The sequence below is a fragment of the Macadamia integrifolia genome, chromosome 8 (genome assembly GCF_013358625.1).
Source record: "Macadamia integrifolia cultivar HAES 741 chromosome 8, SCU_Mint_v3, whole genome shotgun sequence".
Lineage (NCBI taxonomy): Eukaryota > Viridiplantae > Streptophyta > Magnoliopsida > Proteales > Proteaceae > Macadamia > Macadamia integrifolia.
Genome location: NC_056564.1, coordinates 15,722,426 through 15,742,689, shown reverse-complemented (window position 1 = coordinate 15,742,689; position 20,264 = coordinate 15,722,426). Strand labels below are relative to the sequence as shown.

The 20,264-nt window shown below is 37.7% G+C and overlaps 2 protein-coding genes and 1 long non-coding RNA gene across 7 annotated transcripts; 2 read left to right on the top strand and 1 right to left on the bottom strand.

The window, feature by feature from the left end:
- The first annotated feature begins 375 nt into the window (after positions 1 to 375).
- Positions 376 to 1,860, top strand: LOC122086376. 4 transcript variants are annotated; one of them, XR_006142391.1, is made up of 3 exons: positions 376 to 826; positions 1,331 to 1,394; positions 1,529 to 1,860. It is a non-coding gene; the product is annotated as an uncharacterized LOC122086376 (long non-coding RNA). The 4 variants fall into 4 exon arrangements; XR_006142392.1 differs by having other exon boundaries at positions 1,473 to 1,860; XR_006142394.1 differs by having other exon boundaries at positions 1,323 to 1,394; positions 1,473 to 1,860.
- Positions 1,861 to 2,714: 854 nt separating this feature from the next.
- LOC122086745 (uncharacterized TPR repeat-containing protein At2g32450-like) lies at positions 2,715 to 4,799 on the bottom strand. The gene has a single exon (XM_042655721.1). It carries the CDS (start codon positions 4,797 to 4,799, stop codon positions 2,715 to 2,717), a length of 2,085 nt encoding a protein of 694 aa, XP_042511655.1.
- Positions 4,800 to 10,549: 5,750 nt separating this feature from the next.
- On the top strand, positions 10,550 to 19,916 carry LOC122087360 (MTOR-associated protein MEAK7). 2 transcript variants are annotated; one of them, XM_042656456.1, is made up of 8 exons: positions 10,550 to 10,832; positions 10,924 to 11,026; positions 11,186 to 11,290; positions 12,904 to 12,989; positions 16,440 to 16,681; positions 16,901 to 17,090; positions 18,441 to 18,624; positions 19,310 to 19,916. In XM_042656456.1, the coding sequence occupies exons 1-8, from the start codon at positions 10,780 to 10,782 to the stop codon at positions 19,613 to 19,615; spliced, it is 1,269 nt and encodes a 422-aa protein (XP_042512390.1). In that variant the 5' UTR covers positions 10,550 to 10,779; the 3' UTR covers positions 19,616 to 19,916. The 2 variants fall into 2 exon arrangements, with proteins under 2 accessions (XP_042512390.1, XP_042512391.1); XM_042656457.1 differs by lacking the exon at positions 10,550 to 10,832 and having other exon boundaries at positions 10,949 to 11,089.
- The last annotated feature ends 348 nt before the right edge of the window (positions 19,917 to 20,264 follow it).

Below are 20,264 nucleotides of genomic sequence, written 5' to 3'. Positions count from 1 at the left end.
CACTTCTCTTTTGGTTGTATAAGAGATCGAAGGCATCTATTCCAGGTATTGATTGTACGGCTGAAGAAATGAATATTGAGAGGAAACTACAGAATATTGAGATGAGACAACAGGATAATGAGAGGAGACAACAGGATACACAGGAGGTCCTTCCCACGATGAATGAGGGTGTTGCTGCCGATGCTGGTGCCGATGCTGCGGATGTTGCTGCGGCTGCTGCTGCAGCTGCTGCGGATGTTGCTGTGGCTGCTGTTGCGGCTGCTGCTGCGGATGCTGCGACGGCTGCGAGGGAGGCTGCGAGGGTGGGTGCAGATACTGCGAGGGAGGCTGCGGAGGCTGCGAGGGAGGCTGTGGAGGCTGCGAGAAATGCTGTGAGGGATCCCAAGAGGAATGCAACCAGGGATCCGACGAGGGATGCCACGAGGGATCCCACGGCTACTGCCGGCCAAGGGGGGATGGAGTCTAGTAGTTTGGGTTTTAAGTTTCAGTGTTTTAGGCTATTAAGGGTTGCTTTTTTTTTGTAGATAAGAGATACAAATATGTTGATCCAATAATATTTTGATGACTAGCAACTGCACTTCTAGTAAGACCAATTATGGCCTCAATAGTTCATTGTGCTTTAATGTGATTACTATGTGTGGCTGTATAGGCATGTGCTTTATTGATTTATTCTTTCGTGAAGCCTTATTCATGCTTATGCAGTTGGCCGAGACATGGATGAAGCATTATCCTATGTGAGGAAAATGAAGTGAAAAGGCATTGAAATGAGTTTGGTGACATACAGTATCCTTGTGGGTGGATTTGCAAAAATTGGTGATGCTGCTGAGTAAGTAAAAGTTACACATCTGACTCTGAATTTACTAATAAATCTTTTTGTTGGTTGATGTTGCTATACAATTTCCATCCTTTAATTATGAATTCTCCTTTTTAGGTTTTATGTGGACACTGGAATAATACATTGACAAGTATTTGTTATAGTTTCGAAATCCATGTTTACTTTTTGGTTGAGGTTTTTTCATGTCATCCCCAGGAGTGAGTTCCATTCTCTCATTCCCAAATCATCATAATTCGTAAATTGGAACTCCTTTTAAATACTTTTAATTTATTCTTCTTTCTACCTTTTATGTGGTGAAAGGCATGGTACTCTGGTGTCCTAAAGTGGTTGAATGATTCTTGTAATTTATTTTTTCCTTGTTTTTATTCTTTTATGCTTATCATAGAAATGCATTCTCTTGCAGTTTCTTATTTTCTTTTGAGCTGAAGGTTGTATTTTAGGCTTCTTTAATATGCCCTCCTAAAATTTGTTTATGTTTCTTTGGAAGAGCTGCAGATAAATAGTTTAAGGAGGCCAAAAAGAGGAATACAACCTTAAATGCTATCTATGCTGATCATTGGTGAGTACATTTAAATGATCCAGTTTAAATTTAATTCCCTGAGTTATTTTCTGAATATTATGAATTTATTGACACAAGGTGTTAGGCATTTTTAAAGCCGATGCCTGATCATCTAATTGCAAACTCAAACCCAGGGTCGAGGGACCTTCTTCAGCTGGAGAAACTTGTTTTTTGGTTTATAGGTCGGACCAGGTCAGCTCATAAATGAGTTACATATCTAGGGGTTGAATATGTTCATGCTCTACTGGTTTCCAAGAGATATTGCCTATCATTTGCCATTTTTCCTAGGGAACTGATGGGCTAAACACTCACTTACTTACTGAGATTTATACATATTTATTTCTAAGGACAATATTATTCAGAGGTTGCTGTGTGTGCTTCCTTGGTTTTGGGAACAGTTACAAAGTAACGTATGTTCTCATATTTATTGGAATCCCATCCAAATCAAGTTCTTCTTTTTGTAGAATATGTGATTCCTGATCTTTTATTTATTTATTTTCTATTTTTGTCTATAGGGGTTTGTGAACCCTAGGAACCGTCCCCCACTGGGAAAGGAAACTTTCTCCTTTACAAACAAACAACAACAACTCAGCCACCAACGAATATTTTCTCCTTTCTATCCAAAAAATAAAAAAGAGAAAACAAAACAAAAAACATGTTTCAATTAGTGTAACGAAATATACCACACATGGGTATGACAACACGCATCTAGTGAAGATAATCAAATCATAGTAGTTTGTGCTCCCACATTCCAAATCAAAATGACATAATATAACATATATCAATGTTATCTATACAGTACAATAAGTCAACAACAAGGGGATAGCCATTTAATTGCAAGTGTAGGTACCAAAAGTCTACCCAGTTAGACCTTGCCAATGTGCAACTATGGACTGTTAGATGTTGCCGAGAGAGAGAGAGAGAGAGTCTTTTACCAAAATATAATAATAAGGGAAAATTTTCTCAAAGCTTGATGCCTGCTGCACCTCTTCTCATATGGGATTATTATATTATTTATTTTTTTAAATGATAAAAGAATAATTAACAAAATTATTGTGAGAAGGTGTAGAGAACCCTCTCCCTAATAACCCTAAAAGATAAAGGAAAAAAGAAAGCTACCGTTGGTGTACATTGCACCTAGACATAGCAAATGTAGAAAGATAGTGCTTCATCTCCATACTAAAGATGCTTCTGCACACCCACCCATTGACCTACGCGTTGGCGTAATGTGTATGAAAGAGAGAGAGAGATAGAAAATGATACGAAATAAATGCATAGACGACCAACACACAATCTTCAATGGCCATGGATTTCAAAGCTTCACCCTATGTTTTGAAGAAGATGCCAATTAAAACCACAACCCCGTCTATCATCATCCAATATAAGAAGGAACTCAGGGAATGAAATCATTGTGTTCTCCTCTTCTACATGGCCTATCAATAGGTCAGTAGTACTATATCCTTGAGAAGGTAAATAAATGAGCCTCAAGTACCTCACATACTTCAAAGCATAAACCTTTTCTATCACATTTTGTCCCTTCTTCCTCCTCGAGTGCCATAATAGAGCATCAAAGGCGGCACGCTTGCAATTGTTTGGTTCCCCAGCACAGGTGGGAGCAATGACAGCATAGAACATGCCCAATTCCACTCGCCCAGAAGCGGTAGAATCCAAGACTGACAAAATTTTTTGATTAATTTCTTTAACTGCCAACTGAAAAACTCTTGATTTTAGAAAGTGAAGCCACTTCCTCAAAATCACCTCTAATGCTGCCTTACTTGTTGAATTCTCTGCTTTCCTTTCTTCTTTAGATCCACATATCTCCTTACTCAGAAGAGAAACATCACAAAGATGAAGTTTACTGTTCCTCTGGAACTCCTTGTTGTGACGAATAAGGGCATCGGCGAGACACTCCCTTCTTATGGTTTTCTCACATGCCCTCTTGAATTTAGCTAATGTACTACTCAAGAGGCCACCATGATTCTTCTGCAACTGATGATCATTTGCATCAACCATATATCTCATTGCAGAATATACCTCAGCAGCGTCTGTCATCTTGTGGAGGCCCTTCCTCAATTCTTTCGACACTTTCGTCGCATCCACAATTTCCCCTGCTCGGTACAATGACACTACTTGGTTTGCCTGAGCTTGCCAAAAGTTTGCCGGAAACCCAACTCTCCCATACAACTCTGCTGCTCTATGATACCGACCCATCTCCTGAAACAAGCAACCAAGGTTGTACAGCGCATCCAAATGGTTGGGATTTAGATCAATTGCTCTCTGAAACTCCAAAATTGTTCTCTCATCTTCCCCCACTGCACGAAAAACCAACCCAAGAATATAATGGGCTTCAGAGTCTTCTGGGTTCCTGAACACTGCCTCCTCCAATGCCTTCTCTGCCGCTCTATACTCCCCAACTTCATACAATGCAAACCCCGAGAGCATCAAACCCTTAGAATCTTTTGGAGAGAGAATCGCGGCCTCACGATACTGCTCGCTTGCACTGAACAACATCCCTTCTTCTTTCAAAACATACCCCAAATTCACATGTAGACATGGCAACAACCACAACCACTTATTCGAATTGGTCTCTGCCAACTCCAGACACAATATATGTCTGACCTTAGCCTCATCCAACCTCCCTAAATTACTTAAACAATTGCCTACTTCGTATTGAGGCCAAACATCAGTCGGCCTCAAATCCGCCGCGCGCTGGAAGCTCTGAAGAGCCTCTGTAAGAAGATTATAACGTTGCAGGGTCCGTCCAATCGCCATGTGCCCATCAAAAGTCACTTCTTCTCTTGGAAAATTCCGATCAATTGCAACCCGAATCTCCCTCACCTCCTTCAAAAGTTTCCTAAAATCCGCACAATTCTTATCCCAGACGAAATTCCTATAATCAAGTTTTACATTGAAGTGACCACGAGTACAACCCTTGATTCCCCTAATGATAGCTATCTCCAGATCCTCAACAAGCTTCCTCGTATTAACATATAGGACACCATGGGTGGGCGACTTAGAACAAGCAGCTGCAACACTAAGGTTTGGGATTTTAGGGGCATCGTTCAATTGGGTTGTGGAGATGACTGGAGAGGAAGAGAAGAGAGCTGAGTAATCCCTGTCAACGTCGCCGGTGCCGTCATCATAGATGCGAAGAAGGCCGTTGAAGGAGAGACCTATCAAAGGATTTTCAATGAAATTGGAATATGATCGGAAAACTTCGTCAAGAATGGTGGAGATCTGATCGGAGCTGAACTTGACGTTTGGCTTGACGGCAGTGACGAGGGCACCCATCTCGTCGCGGCTAAGGCCTCCGTCGCCATTGGCGTCGAATCTGTCAAAGATTGAACGGACTTTGTCTGTTCTTGTCATCACCGTCTTGGACGTCGATCTCTGTGACGAAGCCATTAGAGATTTAGAGTTTGCCTGTGCTAGTGAGTGAGAGGAATGGGCTTGGTTAACCGTTTTAACGGAAAGGTTTCAACTATAATGGCTTTTTTTATGGATCTTATAAGAAACTATGACTTGAAAACTTCAATATGTTTTTACCAAAAAAAAAAAAGAAAACTTCAATATTTATACTGTAGTGTAGGACGCCGGCTATTGCGGCTATTGTTATATTTAGTGGGTCATATGGCGATCTCAACCATAGTAAAATACGCGTATTTTACTTGTAATATTGCATCCGAACATTTAATTCAAAAGTTCATAATTTGACGTATCAATCCAAAAAAACCGTTTAACATGCGGATTTTAAAGATAACCGTATTATATATAAATAATACTCGTATAATACGTTATATACTCAATAAAACTTTTGGGTTCCAGAAAAAAAAAATGATATTAACCCAAATGGGCCAAATCTCAATTCCTGACCCTTGTCTTCTATCAGGAACCCTAAACGATTGAAACTATAACCCTTCTTCTTCCCTCATCTAAGTAAACCAAAAAAAAGGAGGAACCCTTGCCTCAGTGACCCCCCTTCTCCTCCATCTCCGTTCTCGGCGGCCAGCGACCGAGGGCAATAGGTAAGACATCAATACCCCCTTCTCTGATTCTCTTCTCCATTTCTCTTCCTATCGATTGTTTAAAATCCAATCAACCCTTCCTCTTCTCCATTTCTCTTCCCATTGGTAATTGAAAATCCAATCGAGGGCGATTACATCTGCAAATAATTTTTAACAAGAAGCAAGAAAGATTCAAAAAGAGATGACTCACATGGACAAAGATGGCCAAGAGTGGGATTCTCCAAAAGGGGTTGAAATGAAAACCTTTCTAGGAAATTTAACATACAATTGCTATTTGAATTGGTTCGACAATGATCTCAACCGTAAGTTGATATTGATTTTTTTTTTTTTGAGAAAATTGCATTGCCACCCCCTGAACTTTGGTCTTTATTCAATGCCATCCCCTGTGTTTTCATAAATGACACGAATACCCCCTCTAACTTTGAAAAACCACAAACACACCTATGTCGTTAGTCTAACTATTAGTTTATATGGTGAAAGGCTATAATACCCTAACTTCAAACATCTAACTTACACTCATAAGTAAAATGTCCATTTTACCCTTTAGGCATCTCCAACATGACCCATCATCAAATTGTGAGTTTTGGTGGACGGAGAACCTTAGGGCTTCAGCGATTTGCAACTATCCGGCGAAATTTCTAATCCAACCCTTCGGTGATGATAAGTCTTCCATCTTGCACATGTTTAGAGCTCTCCGGTGAAGGTTCTCTCCCTCTCATTTATCTTTATAGAGAATCTGTTTTTCCACCTTGCAAACCCTAGATCATTCTCACTTAACAACCACTGAAGAATGAAACCATCCCGAAGCTGCTGCGAAGTCTGCAATGTTTATCTCAAGCTGATCAATGAATGATATCATCCACGTGTGGGCTAACCCCTCAATTTATTGTGTTTATTGTAGAGACTTGAAAGTGTTATGAGTTCTCATCTTCTTTTTTTTGTTTTCATGATTTTACTCGAAAACTTCTGTTTTTCATGTTTGGGATTCCTCAGACTCTTGAGACATCCTTATACTGAAAAAAAAAAATAAAAATTGGGTCTTGGGTTCACTAATCTGCAATCTTCTCAGGGCTTTCTTTGTTATAATTCTGCATCTTATCTTGTTATCTGCAACTCTAATGTAATTCTTTAACTAGAAAGTAGAAATTTTCCCTCTCCAAGATGAGGTAAGAATATCCATTAGACTAGGATTTTTCATGTTTGATTTCAATTCATTTACAATATACAATCTTCAAAGGTGAGCATATAGCCATGTACTGCTCATAACATCTGCTTGATGCACTAGCTGAGTACCTTTTTTTACATAAGATAACCAGGTATACCATAGTAAGCATTCATCTAAAATGCCAAGTATTGTTGCCCATTATTCAATCACCCTTGTACCTTTTCTAAATATGATAATCAGATCTGTTGTCGTTTTAACGTTCCAAATGCTCCAAACTCCTATAGTTTGGCTGAAGATCAAAGCATTTTAAAATCCTAAGGTTCTTGTCATATGAGTGAGAGTGTGAGTTTAGAAGAAGAAGGGAAATGGAGGGTAATATTATCCACTCACTACAGGCGGGGGTGTTTTCGGCATTTTAGAAAAAAACTAACAGAAGTTCTATCACTTAACACGGTCTGCTAACGGCAGGGACTGATTCTGAATTGTTTGAATTTTCAGGGGGTGTCTTTGGTGTTTTGAAAAGTCCAGGGGGTGACATTGAATAAAGACCAAAGTTCAGGGGGTGGCAATGCAATTTTCTCTCTTTTTTTTTTTTAATGATTTAAGGTTGTGTTTGTTTGCATTTTAGAAATAGATTTTTGTGTTTAGAACACATGCTAAAATAGATTCATCTCTATTTCTCATTTATTCAAATTGAATTCTAGACCTAGAATTATATCAAACACAAACAAGAACTCTACGAGGCTGATCTAGCCGTCAGAGAACCTATACCCAAAAATAAAAAACCATATCCAAATTCAACTACACAGACAACAATAACAAATTCAGCCTTATCCCAACTTAATGGGGTAGGCTACATGGATCCAATTTTAAAAAAAAAAAAAAAATGGATGAAAGAGGTAACAATCCAACAAGTCAGGAGATCCCAGCTAAGTGGGGTCAGCTACATAGATAGTAGCCCTCCAATAGGCTCTATCCAAAGTCATACTTGGGACAAGACCTAGACTGTGCATGTCATTTTTCACTACTTCGTCTATGGTCTTTTTAGGCATACCCTTAGTACTTTTAGTTCCTTTCAACTGTATAAGATCATACCTTCTTACTACAGGCCTCCTCTGGACATGGGCATACAACCTTAGATTAATTTCACAAAGCTTGTCGTTGATCATGGCAACTCCTAAATCAACTCTAATATGCTCATTTTTTACTTTATCCTTCATAGTTTTGCCGCACATCTAGCTTAACATCCTCATCCCAGCTACACTTAGTTTATTTATATGACACTTTTTAACTGCCCAACATTCCGCTACATATATCATGACTAGATGAACAACAATCCTATAGAATTTTTCCTTAAACTTTAAAAGGATTCACTGGTCACAAAACACTCAAGAAGCACCTCTCCACTTCATCCCTCCCATTTTAATTATTTGAAAAATATCATCATCTATTTCACCATTTGTACTTATAGTTGACCTCAGATATCTAAAATAGTCACTTTATGAAACCTCTCTTATCGATTTTCACTAGTTCATTATCCATCGTAGAGCAAATGAAATTACATAACATATACTGTCTTCGATCTACTAATCTTAAACCCATTTTTTTTCAAGGTTAATCTCCATAACTCCAACTTAGTATTGATCTCTGCTTTAGTCTCATCCACTAAAATGATGGCATCAATGAAGAGCATTCATCAGGGAACTTGTCCATAATGCTTTTGGATAACTCATCCATGATAAGCGCAAATAGATAGGCGCTTAAGGCTTATCCTTAATGTACCTAAGTCGTAATTGAGAATTCCTTGCCTTAACCTCACATGGATCTCACGTTAGCCACCACACCCTCAGATATATCCTTAATTATCTCCACATTCGTACTCGACATCTTTTTCTTTACTAGAATATGTCAAATTAGATCTCTCGGAACGCTGTCATATGCTTTTATATATCAATAAAATTCATGTGGAGATCTTTCTTGTAGACTCTATAATTTTCCATGAGCCTCCTCAATAGGTAGATAGACTCTGTCATGGATCTACCTAGCATAAATCCAAATTGGTTATCTGAAATCTTAGTTTCTCTTTTCAGGCGGATTTCAATAACCTTCTCTCATAGTTTCATAGTATGATTTATTAGTTTTATCCTTCTATAATTGTTGCGGCTCTGAATATCCTCTTTATTTTTGTAGATCGAGATTACAATGTTCCTCTTTCGCTCATCTGCCATTTTTCTTGTCTTCATAATCATGTTAAACAACTTGGTTAGCCAAAAAACTCTGCATACTCCTAAGGTTTTCCACACTTCTATTAGGATCTTATCTATGCATAGTGTCTCGCATGCTTTCATCTATCCCAATTCAACTAAATTCCAAAAAAAAAATCAACTATATAGATTTCATATGTATTGACAAAGGAAAAAAGACAGTTGTAAGGGTGTCAATCTGTTGGTTCAATTTGGTTTCGATCTAGGATTGAGGGAGACCAAAACCAATCCGTTAAGGAACTTTGGTGTTTGTTCGATTTCGATTTTGATCCGATTTGGTTTCGGTTTATTTCGATTTTTTAATATCGAGTTAATACCAGTTTAGATCGATTTATTATTGGGCTTGAACCATAATGAAATCTTACATTCATGACTTATAGTGACAAAGTTTGACAAAAAAAAGCACTTTAAATTTATAACTAAATTATGGTTTATCGTTGTAAGGGAAAAATAACTAATAATAAAACCCATGGATCACAAATTACTAAGAAGATAACTAATATTAAAATCACAAAATAAACCCTATTATCCAATCATTCATTTAACTATCCAACTAATTTGTATAGTGAACAAGGAAATCAATGGAAGCATTGTTACAATTTACAAATCAATTTCTCTATTCATAATCATATTCAATGATTTCTAACAATTTCCTTTACAATTAAAAATTTTCTCAACCAAGTGCATGTCCTATGTTTCTTGAGTTTAGTATTACCCCCATGTATCGTAGATGGACCACCACAAACCACTAGCCCCATTGTTTAGAGAGAGAGAGAGAGAGAGAGAGAGAGAGAGAGAGAGGGCGGGAATGTGGAGCTCCAGTTTTATAGGTTTTCCGGGTATTTCAATACTTGCAACAGTTGTGGAGTTGATGTTCCAGAAAATATCCCACCTCACCAAGTCGGAAAGTCAAGGGTCAATTTTTTTTTTTTTTTCCTTTTAGGTAAAAAGAGAATGAGAGGGATTGTGTAATAAAACTTTACAAGATACGCAAAAATATATAGCATATGAACAATTTTTATGGCCAACAAAGAACACCCAATCCATAATCAAAGAACAAGTTATTCTTAATATAGACATTGAAATTTAATCATCCTTAAAAAAAACTTTGTAAATAAAACCGGTAGTACCATGGAGAATGTCTACGTCCTATAATAAACATACTAACTCAAAGCAACTGCCAAATCAGCCAAGACCTACGTCATATGTAAATATGACATATTTTCCTATTATTTCTAAACTAACTCAAAGTAACGGCCAAATTAGCTAAAACTTATGTAAATAGGACATATTTGATGTATAGATGCCTTTCTTAAGTCTTCACTCTGACATCAGATCACCCATTGCGAGTGTGAGATGTACTGAAGATCCATTACTTTGTGTTATTATTAGTACAAATTTTAAAAGAAATCAAATCCATGAACTGATTTATAAAACTAGAACAACCCAAAACATATTAACCCACATCAAATCTCTTTCAAAACGAACCAGGGTCACCCATGGATGGGATGCTAGGATGAACCCACCGCATGGTGAGGTGTACACTCTCTAGACTGTAGAGTCAAGCCTTGAAAAAATTTACCATGAAATAAAATCTCACTTCAAATTTTACCCAAGGAAAAAAATGAGAGTATATATCACTTCAGATTAGGTGTTCCCGACTTTGGATTGAGTTCCTCTGTGGTGCAACATAGTATTTGACGAGCATTCAACGAATAGAAATGCTTTGGCACATAGCCCAAGACAGTCACACGGAGTCTAAGACGTTGCTAGCGTTGGATACACATGGGACATTGTATGAGGAGCCAAATCCCTGAGACTTCTGCCAGGACTGACGGGTAATAACGGCTACACCGCCATTACCAGATTAGCTAGACAAAGATCTAAGTTGGAGAGGATACCCACTACGCAGCAACCCGAGGAGAGGAGGCATGGGTAATTCTCAGTCGGCTTCAACCGATCCTCGTTTCGTTTCTGCGACTAGGTAAGTCTTTTCTGCATTTTATTTGCCCTTGCTATCTGTTTTCCCTTCGCCTCGTTTTAAAGTTTAAAGATATATGATATATCTCCTACAGAGCTTTCACACAGACGGAACTCGAAGATCTCAAGACCCTTATCGTATCGCTTGCTGCCAAATCGCAGAACAACGCTCAATACATCTCTCCCTCTGTTTTTAAGGTCGGACTCCTCTCCACTTCACCCTTTACAGATTAATTAATTGGATAATACAACTAGTTTCAGGTATCGGATTTGGTTATTTCCTTTTCGTTTTATGCTTCTTTTGATATGGGTTTCCTGATTCGGATCCTAATTGATACCAATTTGTTTATTTACCAGGCGTATTTTAAAATTCCCGAACCTCTTGGACAGAGGATGTATGATTTGGTTACACAGAAGCGAAATGATGAGAAACTTACCTTCGAGGATCTGTTAATTGCCAAAGTAAGCTTCCTTCGACTGAAATTAGTGCTGGCAGTGTGGGTTCTTTAAATTTTACTGACTATCAATTGTTGCTGTTGTTGCATAACGATGCGATGATGATGCGTAGACTTACTTAGAGGTGTTTTGTCCTTGTTCTTATTATAATTAAGCTAATAGAATGGTCTTAATTTTCTGGTCTGATGGTTTGAGTGTAAACATGGAAAAACACATATTTGACAATGAATTGGCAAAACCTGTAGTTCTGAACTTCTTATTTACCTCCCTCGAGATCTGGTAGTGCTATATCTCTCAAGCAAATGGAATATATTAACAGCTGGCAACTTGCCTATTCGAGAGCTGTCAGTCTTTCTGCCTAGGATTGATGGTTGAAATGATTACTTAGCATCTCTGTTATGAACTTAACTACTTATCTGAGTGGCTGATTTGAAGGACTAGACTTACCAAACCCTAGTATGAACAGGGAAAATCCCTTTAAAATCCCTTTCTTGATGTGGATGAAGTTTTCATATAACTGCTGGAGGTTATATGCCAATTTTGAACTGCTATTATTCTTTTAGCAGATTGGTAGATGGTACTGGAGAATGGAGATTGCACAAGAGGTTGAAATTTGGTGCTCTTTTTGAAAGAGGTTTTGACATGCTATGGAATCCTGGATATGTCGTTTATTTTTAGGATAAGTTTGTGAGGATCTTTGATGAAGGAATGATCTAAGGAGTGAGCGATGGACTCAAAGAGAAAAACAGCAGGTGAGACTAAGATGAGTAGGAAAGCCAAAAAGCTAGATCTGGAGGAAAACAAGATGGACAACCTACCCATCAGACGGTGATGATGAAGACTATAATGGCAGAACTGAAACAGCTAGTTCTAATCCTGGTGCAATATTATGAAAATTAAGGTAGTAAAATAGACGAAGCAGTCTCACCAAAGATAGAAAACAAGAAACTTAGTGGGGTTTTGTACAGTAACAACATCCATGGGTCATTTTCCAACGAACCAACCCACTTCGAGAAATTGCAAAGATTAATATGAAAAAAAAAAAAAAATTCCCACTCACCAAAAGGACCTTCCTCTGTAGCTCCCCTCATTACATCTCTTATTTGTTCCAATCACTTGGATCTATGTCGTTTCATCTATTTTGTCCAGATCATCTTTATTCTGAACAAAAGGAAGGGTGAGGTTAAAAGACACATTAATATATATAGGTCTTCCATGGAAGTCTTTTTCAAAAGCCCAAAATGAAATATACATGAAGTTTTCTAAATACACCATTAAAACACCATTTATGCAACAGTCTGCTACTATATGGTTTTGTGTTTATAAACCCTAGGACAAACTTCTATTGGTGGACTCCAGAACTTTTTTTCCATTTTCCTTTTCTAGGAAATCCTCTAGACTCCTTTTGTTCGCAAGAAGACTGTTTGATTGTAGATAATAATTGGTTTTTTTATCCCACTTCTTTTAAAGCTCTTCTTGAGGAGAAGAAGCTTACCCTACCCTAGAGTTTCTCGTTTATGGTTTGCTTTCCCCCTAGAGGGATTTTGTTACTTGTATAAATTGGTCATCTTTCATTATCTTCCTATTTATGGAAGGTTTTCTTTAATTTCATTATTTAGGGAATCTATGAGAAAGGAACAAAAGATGAAATCGACGAATTCATTTATCAGTTACTGGATGTGACAGGGGATGGCATCTTGAGCAGGTAAAATCATATCCAACCATTACCTCTGGCGCTAGTGAGACTTTGCTGCCATTTTCTTTAAACGATAGGGGTATATTGAAGCCTAGCCTGATTATATTTGCAAATTATAGATAAAATCTTCTAGAAAGAAGAATTGGCAGTGTTGAATTCACTGCTTATTAGAATGTGGGAGTCATAATCTCTACTTTTTTTTTTTTGAGATTCTTTTTATCATTTTTGCAATTTGTGCCTGTTTACTCAAAATTGCAGTCTCCAAGTGAAGGCAAATTTACCTGGTCGACGCCAACCTTATCAATGCCCTCTTGAGTAGTTGCGGCATTCCTATTCCCTTCAATGAGAGGTTGTGGGTTCAAACCCATTAAATTGGGAGTCTTTTCTAATATGAGTAGTTTCTTACTGGTCATGGCAGTTCATCCTGTGCTCTTTCGACCCATTAACCTACCTGTAAAATGGAAAAAAACAATGAAATAAAATAAAACCTCCACTTTCGGGCCAGATAATTGAGGTACTTATTAAGAGAACAGGTGTGTTTCCCAGAAAATGAGACAGACTACTATGAAATATCACTATAAAGAAGAATCTTAAGAGAGAAGGTATGGAGTATGCCCAATGGTTATGGCGGGGCATTTGATGAGGTTTTTACTTTACTGGCTCACCTGTTTAGTTACGAATTAAATTAGGAGGAAGAGGGATGGTGGGCTGAGCATAGTCTTCTATTTATCAATATATTACAAACTTCTAGCCACAAGCCTGCCAGAGGAGGAAGGAGATATCTCTGTTGCATGTCAGAAAGATTTGGAAGACTCAATCACTTCTTTGAGTTGCTACCTTTGCAATACCATCCATTGATTTGTAGTCATGGGGCTGGCTTTTGGCTAACAGATTTTGTTTATGTGGTGACTGGTGAGGAGGAATTAGTTGCCATAATATTTTTGAACCCTATTGTCTAGAACGGTATGGGAATACATTTGTGTATGCTTGGGGTCTGCTGGTTGTCAGTTGTCACCGAGGGATGTGAAGCACATTTTCATACACTGGATTAAAATTCCTTTTGAGAAGAAAATAAACCATTTTGTTGAATTATCTCTTTGTTATTCTAAGGGGTTTTGTGGAAGGCAAGGAATAGGACTTTTGAGGACCTCATGAGATATTTCACCGGAATCCTGCTGATAGTGGCTTTCATTTTTCTGATCGGGCATTGGCAACTAAAGAATTTATTGGAGTTTCCATGGGAATATTTTGCTTCCAATTGGTTTTCTTAGGTTAAAGATTGTTTCTTGTAAAGGGGATATATTTTTGTCTGAAGAGAGTTTCTGTTTATTCTTGGGTCTCTTTTGTAATGAATCAGGTATTAGTTGTCCATTTTTGACAATAATAAATGAATGAAATTTTGTTGTTGTTCCATATAAAAATATATAAAGGAAAAATATCAGGCTGAACCGTGGAAGTGTTTGGTTTCGGTTTGATCTGGTTCAACCTGATTTTGACCAGCCAAAGCCGTTATGCGGAAACAATTAAATAGAGTATTAAAATTTTATCAATATGACTTTGAACATAGTTGTCAAGGCGACGCCAAGCATCCATGCGGTTGGCCTGGAGCCTAGGCGACTGTCGCCTTGTTGCACTGTATGCTGCCTTATATATATTTTGCTCTTATTTAAGTAAATGTTTTTATATTTTTTTTTTATTTCATTTACTTAAAATAATATTCATGATTAAGAAAATACCTCCTATTTGAATCTATTAAAAATAGTTTAAAAATCAAATTCCAAAAGGATAAAAAGTCAACTCTCCGGTCCAAGAACAAAAACTGGATTTTTGGTTGGAGGGCGATTTTCAACTTTCGAATGCTAAGGTTTTTCTCAATTTTGAAAATTTGATAAATCTTATCATAGGAGAACATTGCTAAAAACCAAAAGTCTGGTAAAATAATCTTTTGTTTTGATGTTAATAAAATTATTTCCATTCACGCGATTTAACAGCATTCGCAAACTTTAAAATAAGTTAAAATGAGTTTGACCGGAATAATATTTGTCATAACAACTCAGATTTAAGCAATCTTAGACTTGTTGGAAAACTAATATTGTGTTATACCTAATACAAAAAGTTTCATTGAAAAATAAAATCATTTGACCAATAAAACTTATCATAGAAGAAGAGCATTTCTCTAAATGTTAATAAGTCATGTTGATTTTTTATAACTAGATGTGAGTATGACTATGTTGATTTTTATAACTTAATGTTGCTTAATGTTGATTGGTTTTTTATGTCATAGGGTATATATTATAACATACAAAAGAATTTTAGAAAATAGGAAAAATAAAAAATAACACATGGGCGATTTGATCGCCATGGCAACGCCATAGTGGGCGATTCACCGCCAGATCGATTAGTCGGCCCTCCACCGCCTTGGGTCACCATGACGCCATGACAACTATGACTTTGAATAGTTTGAATGTCAAAGCAGGACTGGTTCCGATCCCTTTTTTTTTTTGGGGGGGGGGTGGTAAGGCTCAGTTGAGTATTGAAAATTTTAAAAGGATAAAACAAAACTGAGAACTGTTCAAAAGAAGGCCAATTTGCTTGGTTCACAAGGAAGCCATAAAACCTGTTGGTGAGATGCAGTTTTGGCCTTTGAAACCACCCCCCCCCAAAAAAAAATCTGGTTTTGGGGGGATATGAACATGTTTTCCTTTGAAACATTGCTGGAATCCTTTAGACTCTTTCCTGCAAGAAGATACCAGAGATTGTCGTTTAAAGCTTTTCAGGTGCTATTTCTTAGCCTTGGAGCAATGAATAAGAGTACCTTATTCATTTGCTTCTACTAGTTAGCAGCACATTATCAAACAATTAATAGAATTCTGAAATCGAAAGTTTTTTACTTTCTCTTTTGAAGGGAAGGAATGGTGAGTTACCTAGAATCTCTAGAGATCTATACAAATGGGGTCAGTAAAGCTGCAAAAATGTAAAAAGAAGCCCATATTCTATGAATCTGGTATTTATGATTTTGAGGATGTCTTTTTTGGTAAATCTCAGATTTAGGGAGGGGCAGAGCAGGTATGAGAGTGGTGGAAGGATGGGCGAGAATGGCTTCTCACTTTTAGTTTGAAGTTTGAACTGAAGGATTTTGGGGATATAAATAATTAAAATGTATCTTCATTGTGGTTCCACAATTATCCAAATTTACCTTTCTTATTATTCTATAGGCTTTGTTGGGATGTCCATGTACCCGACCCCATTTGGTTGGGATAAGGCCGAGTTGTTGTTGTTGTAGCGGGAGCCTCCCAGACCTCGCAGTAGCGGGAGCCTCGTGCACTGGGTTGCACTTTTTTTTTTTAAGGCCGAGTTGTTGTTGTAGTATTCTTTTATAGGTTTTGGCCTAAGTGCAATTTGTTCCCTTCACTTTCTTTTTTTCATCGGTATGATGATGTTACTAAAACTACTCCTTAGGTCTGATCTGGAGGCTGTTTTAATAGCAATGCTTGATGCTGTTTTTCCTCCAAAAAATGCTGAACCTGGATTGAATGCACAAAAGGATGCTGTTGACATTTTCCTTAACACAGCAACATTTTCTAAGGAAGTAGATGGAAGTGGTGAAAAGAGTATGTCATTTGAGGATTTCAAAAGTTGGTGTAGCCTTCTCCCATCAGTGAGGAAGTTCCTTGGATGCTTGTTAATGCCACCAGATCCAGGTCATTACTTATCTTCAATTTTTTAGCAGTTGCTAGTCATCAAAATGTTATTGTCTCAAACATCTTTGTATCTCTTATCTATGGTCTACAATATCATTTAAAATATTTCTACTTCATTTGTTTTATTTTGCAACCACTGAGTTTCGGAGAAATTATTATGCCAAATGATCTATCCAATTGTGATGGATATTGTTCCATAATAAGGTACTTTTTGCATAGGGAGACAGGGTCTGCAGGTTCCTCAACTTCTGCATTCAGAAAGTATAGATTCGAATATGCTGATATTACGGAAAGAGTATGCATGGCATATAGGAGGAGCCCTTGCTCAACATGCGTTGGGGGAATGGAAGCTATTGTACCATAGTGCTATTGATGGCTTAAGCTTCAACACGTTCTTGGGTCATATACAGTGAGCTCTCTTTCTTCCCCTTGTAGCATTCATAGTTATGTGTGTTTGTTTGTCCACATGTGTCTGCATATCTTTTCTTGTCCTCCTTCTCTGTCTAAGATAGGTCGACAAACTCCATAACTTCGTATAATTAACCATGATATGCATCTCAAGTGTGATGTCATAAAAGTAATTATGATTAATTTTTTTCTTTTCAAAACTTTATAGGAGGCAATGTCTGTTAATTTACTTTCTTCACCTATATCTGACTTCGTCAACAAAAAAGCCTGTTTGGTGGCAGCACTTTAATTCATATGTGAGGAATATGTGTAATAATATATTTGTAGACCCAAACTTGTTTATGATATGTGTTGTGGTGACATTTAGTAGTGTGATGATTTTAGTGTCAGTGGTGACATTTATAATTTGTGGTAGTGTTTAAGCTTATATTTATGGTCATGTTGTTTAGAAAGTATAATGGTGTTTCAGATATAGAGTACGTAAGGGTATTGGCACCGGACAAGAGCAAGAGGATAGAAGAAAGGAGATATAACTTGGATCTCCCACCCAAGCTTCGCTAGCTTCCTGCCAGCCTCTTCACTGCCTCTCACAGTTCTGCTTCGCACACAGAATGTGGCCACAGCAACATAACTTTGAGTCAAAATCGGGGCCTTCTCAAGCCCCTTCGCTTTATTAAATAATGAAGCAACACATACAAGAATGTATACTATAAAAATAGAAACTATTCTGAAGGGAAAATAAAACACTTAAACTTCCCACACAAGACTTCACTTAGATAGGACTTGTGCTGCTTGTCTTCAAGGCAAAAGCTGGTCTGTATTGGGATGGAGTAGGGGCCCTTGGCTGTGCTGCTGGCTGTTTTATACCATTGCTCATATCTTGGATCTACATCACTTTGTTTCGGGCTGCTTTTCTTGGAAGTTGTTCCAAGCTTGGTGGGTGATATTTATGCTTCAGCTTGAGGGGGAATGTTAAGAATTCAGTAGGGCATGGATGTTTTTCATACTTTTTCTTGTTTAGGGACTTATGTGTAAAAAAATAAACATAAGTTAGGGACCTCTTTGTTATTATAAATAGTTTTTTTATATATTGGAGTGCTGCTGATTGGAAGTATTTTATTCTCTTCCAATTGATAGTCCTCTTCTCTCTTTCCTCTTCCTTTTCTTTTCTTCTTGTTCTTTGCCTATGTAGGGAACTGCTTGTGCTATTTTACTGCTGTTACAGAGAAGGATATTTTTCGGAATTGTTTGAGCTGAATGGTAGCATTAATTCATAATGTCCTGTATTTTTGTATCACCTTCCTAGTAGCACTTTGGTAGGAGTTGTGCTAACTGCACAATTAAACTGCAGAAATGCAGAAGGGCCAACTGTCCTGATTGTCAAGGATAAAGAAGGTTATACGTATGGAGGCTACGCATCTCAGCCTTGGGAGAGACGTGCTGATTTCTATGGAGATATGAAATCTTTTCTTTTCCAGCTATATCCACAGGCATCCATATTCCGACCTACTGGAGCCAACAGTAATTTGCAATGGGTAAGTAACTACTTTCTTTTCACTGAGTTCCAACACATTGTCATATATTTTAATCCCTCACTAACGTTTCTTCTCATTTTTCCTTTTTACGCATGGATGTGAGTTAAAGTCTCACTTTACATGTTGACTGAGATGAAACTAGTTAAAAGAAGGGAAAAAAAATTTTTGTCAAGGCTGTAAGACCGGAAGATTGTTGGTTTAAAAGTTGAAGTGCTAGGATGTTAATCAAATGAAATTTTATACTTTTTGGATTTGGTTGCAAGGAAAACAGTTAAACCAGACATTACCGAAGAAATAACACCACACTAGGACTAGCAGTAATCTTCCACCAGATCTTCCAAATTTTATCGACATCTTGTTGCAATAGCAGATGGGTGGATTGAGAAATTATTATTCCGGAAACAACTGTAGTAGAACATGAGCCAGTCCTTGCAGGAGGACAGAAAATTTGTGAGAAAGGATTTGAGAATCTTCTCTGCCAAGCACTGTGGAGAGATTGAATTAACGACATGCACATTTCAGCAACTTTATTGTTATTTGTATATCCATCCACCCAGAACAACGTGCTGTGGAACCCGTGAGACCAGCGATCATACCAAAAATATATGCATTTTCTTTAGGCTTTTCTTTTGCTGCCTTATTTAACGTTTTATTGTTGTCTGAGAATTATTTAGTTTGTCTACAGTGTGCAGTGAACTTCAGTTCAGAGAGCATCCCTAACGGAATTGGTTTTGGAGGGAGAGTGAATCACTTTGGCCTTTTTGTATCTGCAAACTTTGATCAAGGGCATACGTTTGCCTGCAGCACTTTTGGCAGCCCATGCCTCTCGAGGACGAACCAACTATATCCTGAAGTAATAGAATGTTGGGGAGTTGCCTCAAAATCTGGGCAACAGGAAAGGCCTTCTCCTATCAAAGGCTCTGTGCTGGAGAGATTTAAGGAGGACCGCCAGATGCTCAACATGGTCGGGATCGCAAATTCTAGCGAATGAATATGGTCACATATCTATCTGCCTTGCAGATTGTCTGTGTAAATGCCCTCTATGGATGGGTTTTTGGCCTGTGGACTTGATGAGCAAACGTCTGCGTTATCAGTGGGACTTGGGCCAAATGATGGTATATCGGAGAAGGATAATTTACTGAATATAAATGTATCCCTTTAAGGGTATTTATTTGAAAACACCTTTCAATGTACGCCTCCATTTTAACTTCACTACGATGATTCTTTGGTGCAATTCATACTGGACTGTATATGTTGCATGTTGGGGAGTGGAACTTGCATTGGTTTTCTTCTTTTCTCCTCTCTTCCTTGTTTCTCTTATTTGTTTCCTGATTTTCGCTTTTGAGTTCCCTAACCACACACCCCTTGGTACCTGTCTTCGCTGCACCAACATTACTTCCTTATCAGATTCTCTCATTCCCCCTTTTCTTCCTGATATTTTGGGAAGTTATTCACCACCCTTGGCCGATTCAAACAAAGGCTTAAAAACTTGTATTTCAGTCTCCATTTCGGTCAGACTAAAATTAGAGAAATTTCAATAAAACAGTGTATTTTTTTCCCTGAGCTTCCTCTGAACGTTTTGGGGGGGGGCAAACAACCGAAATGACCAAAATTTTCAATCAAAATGATCAAAATTTACG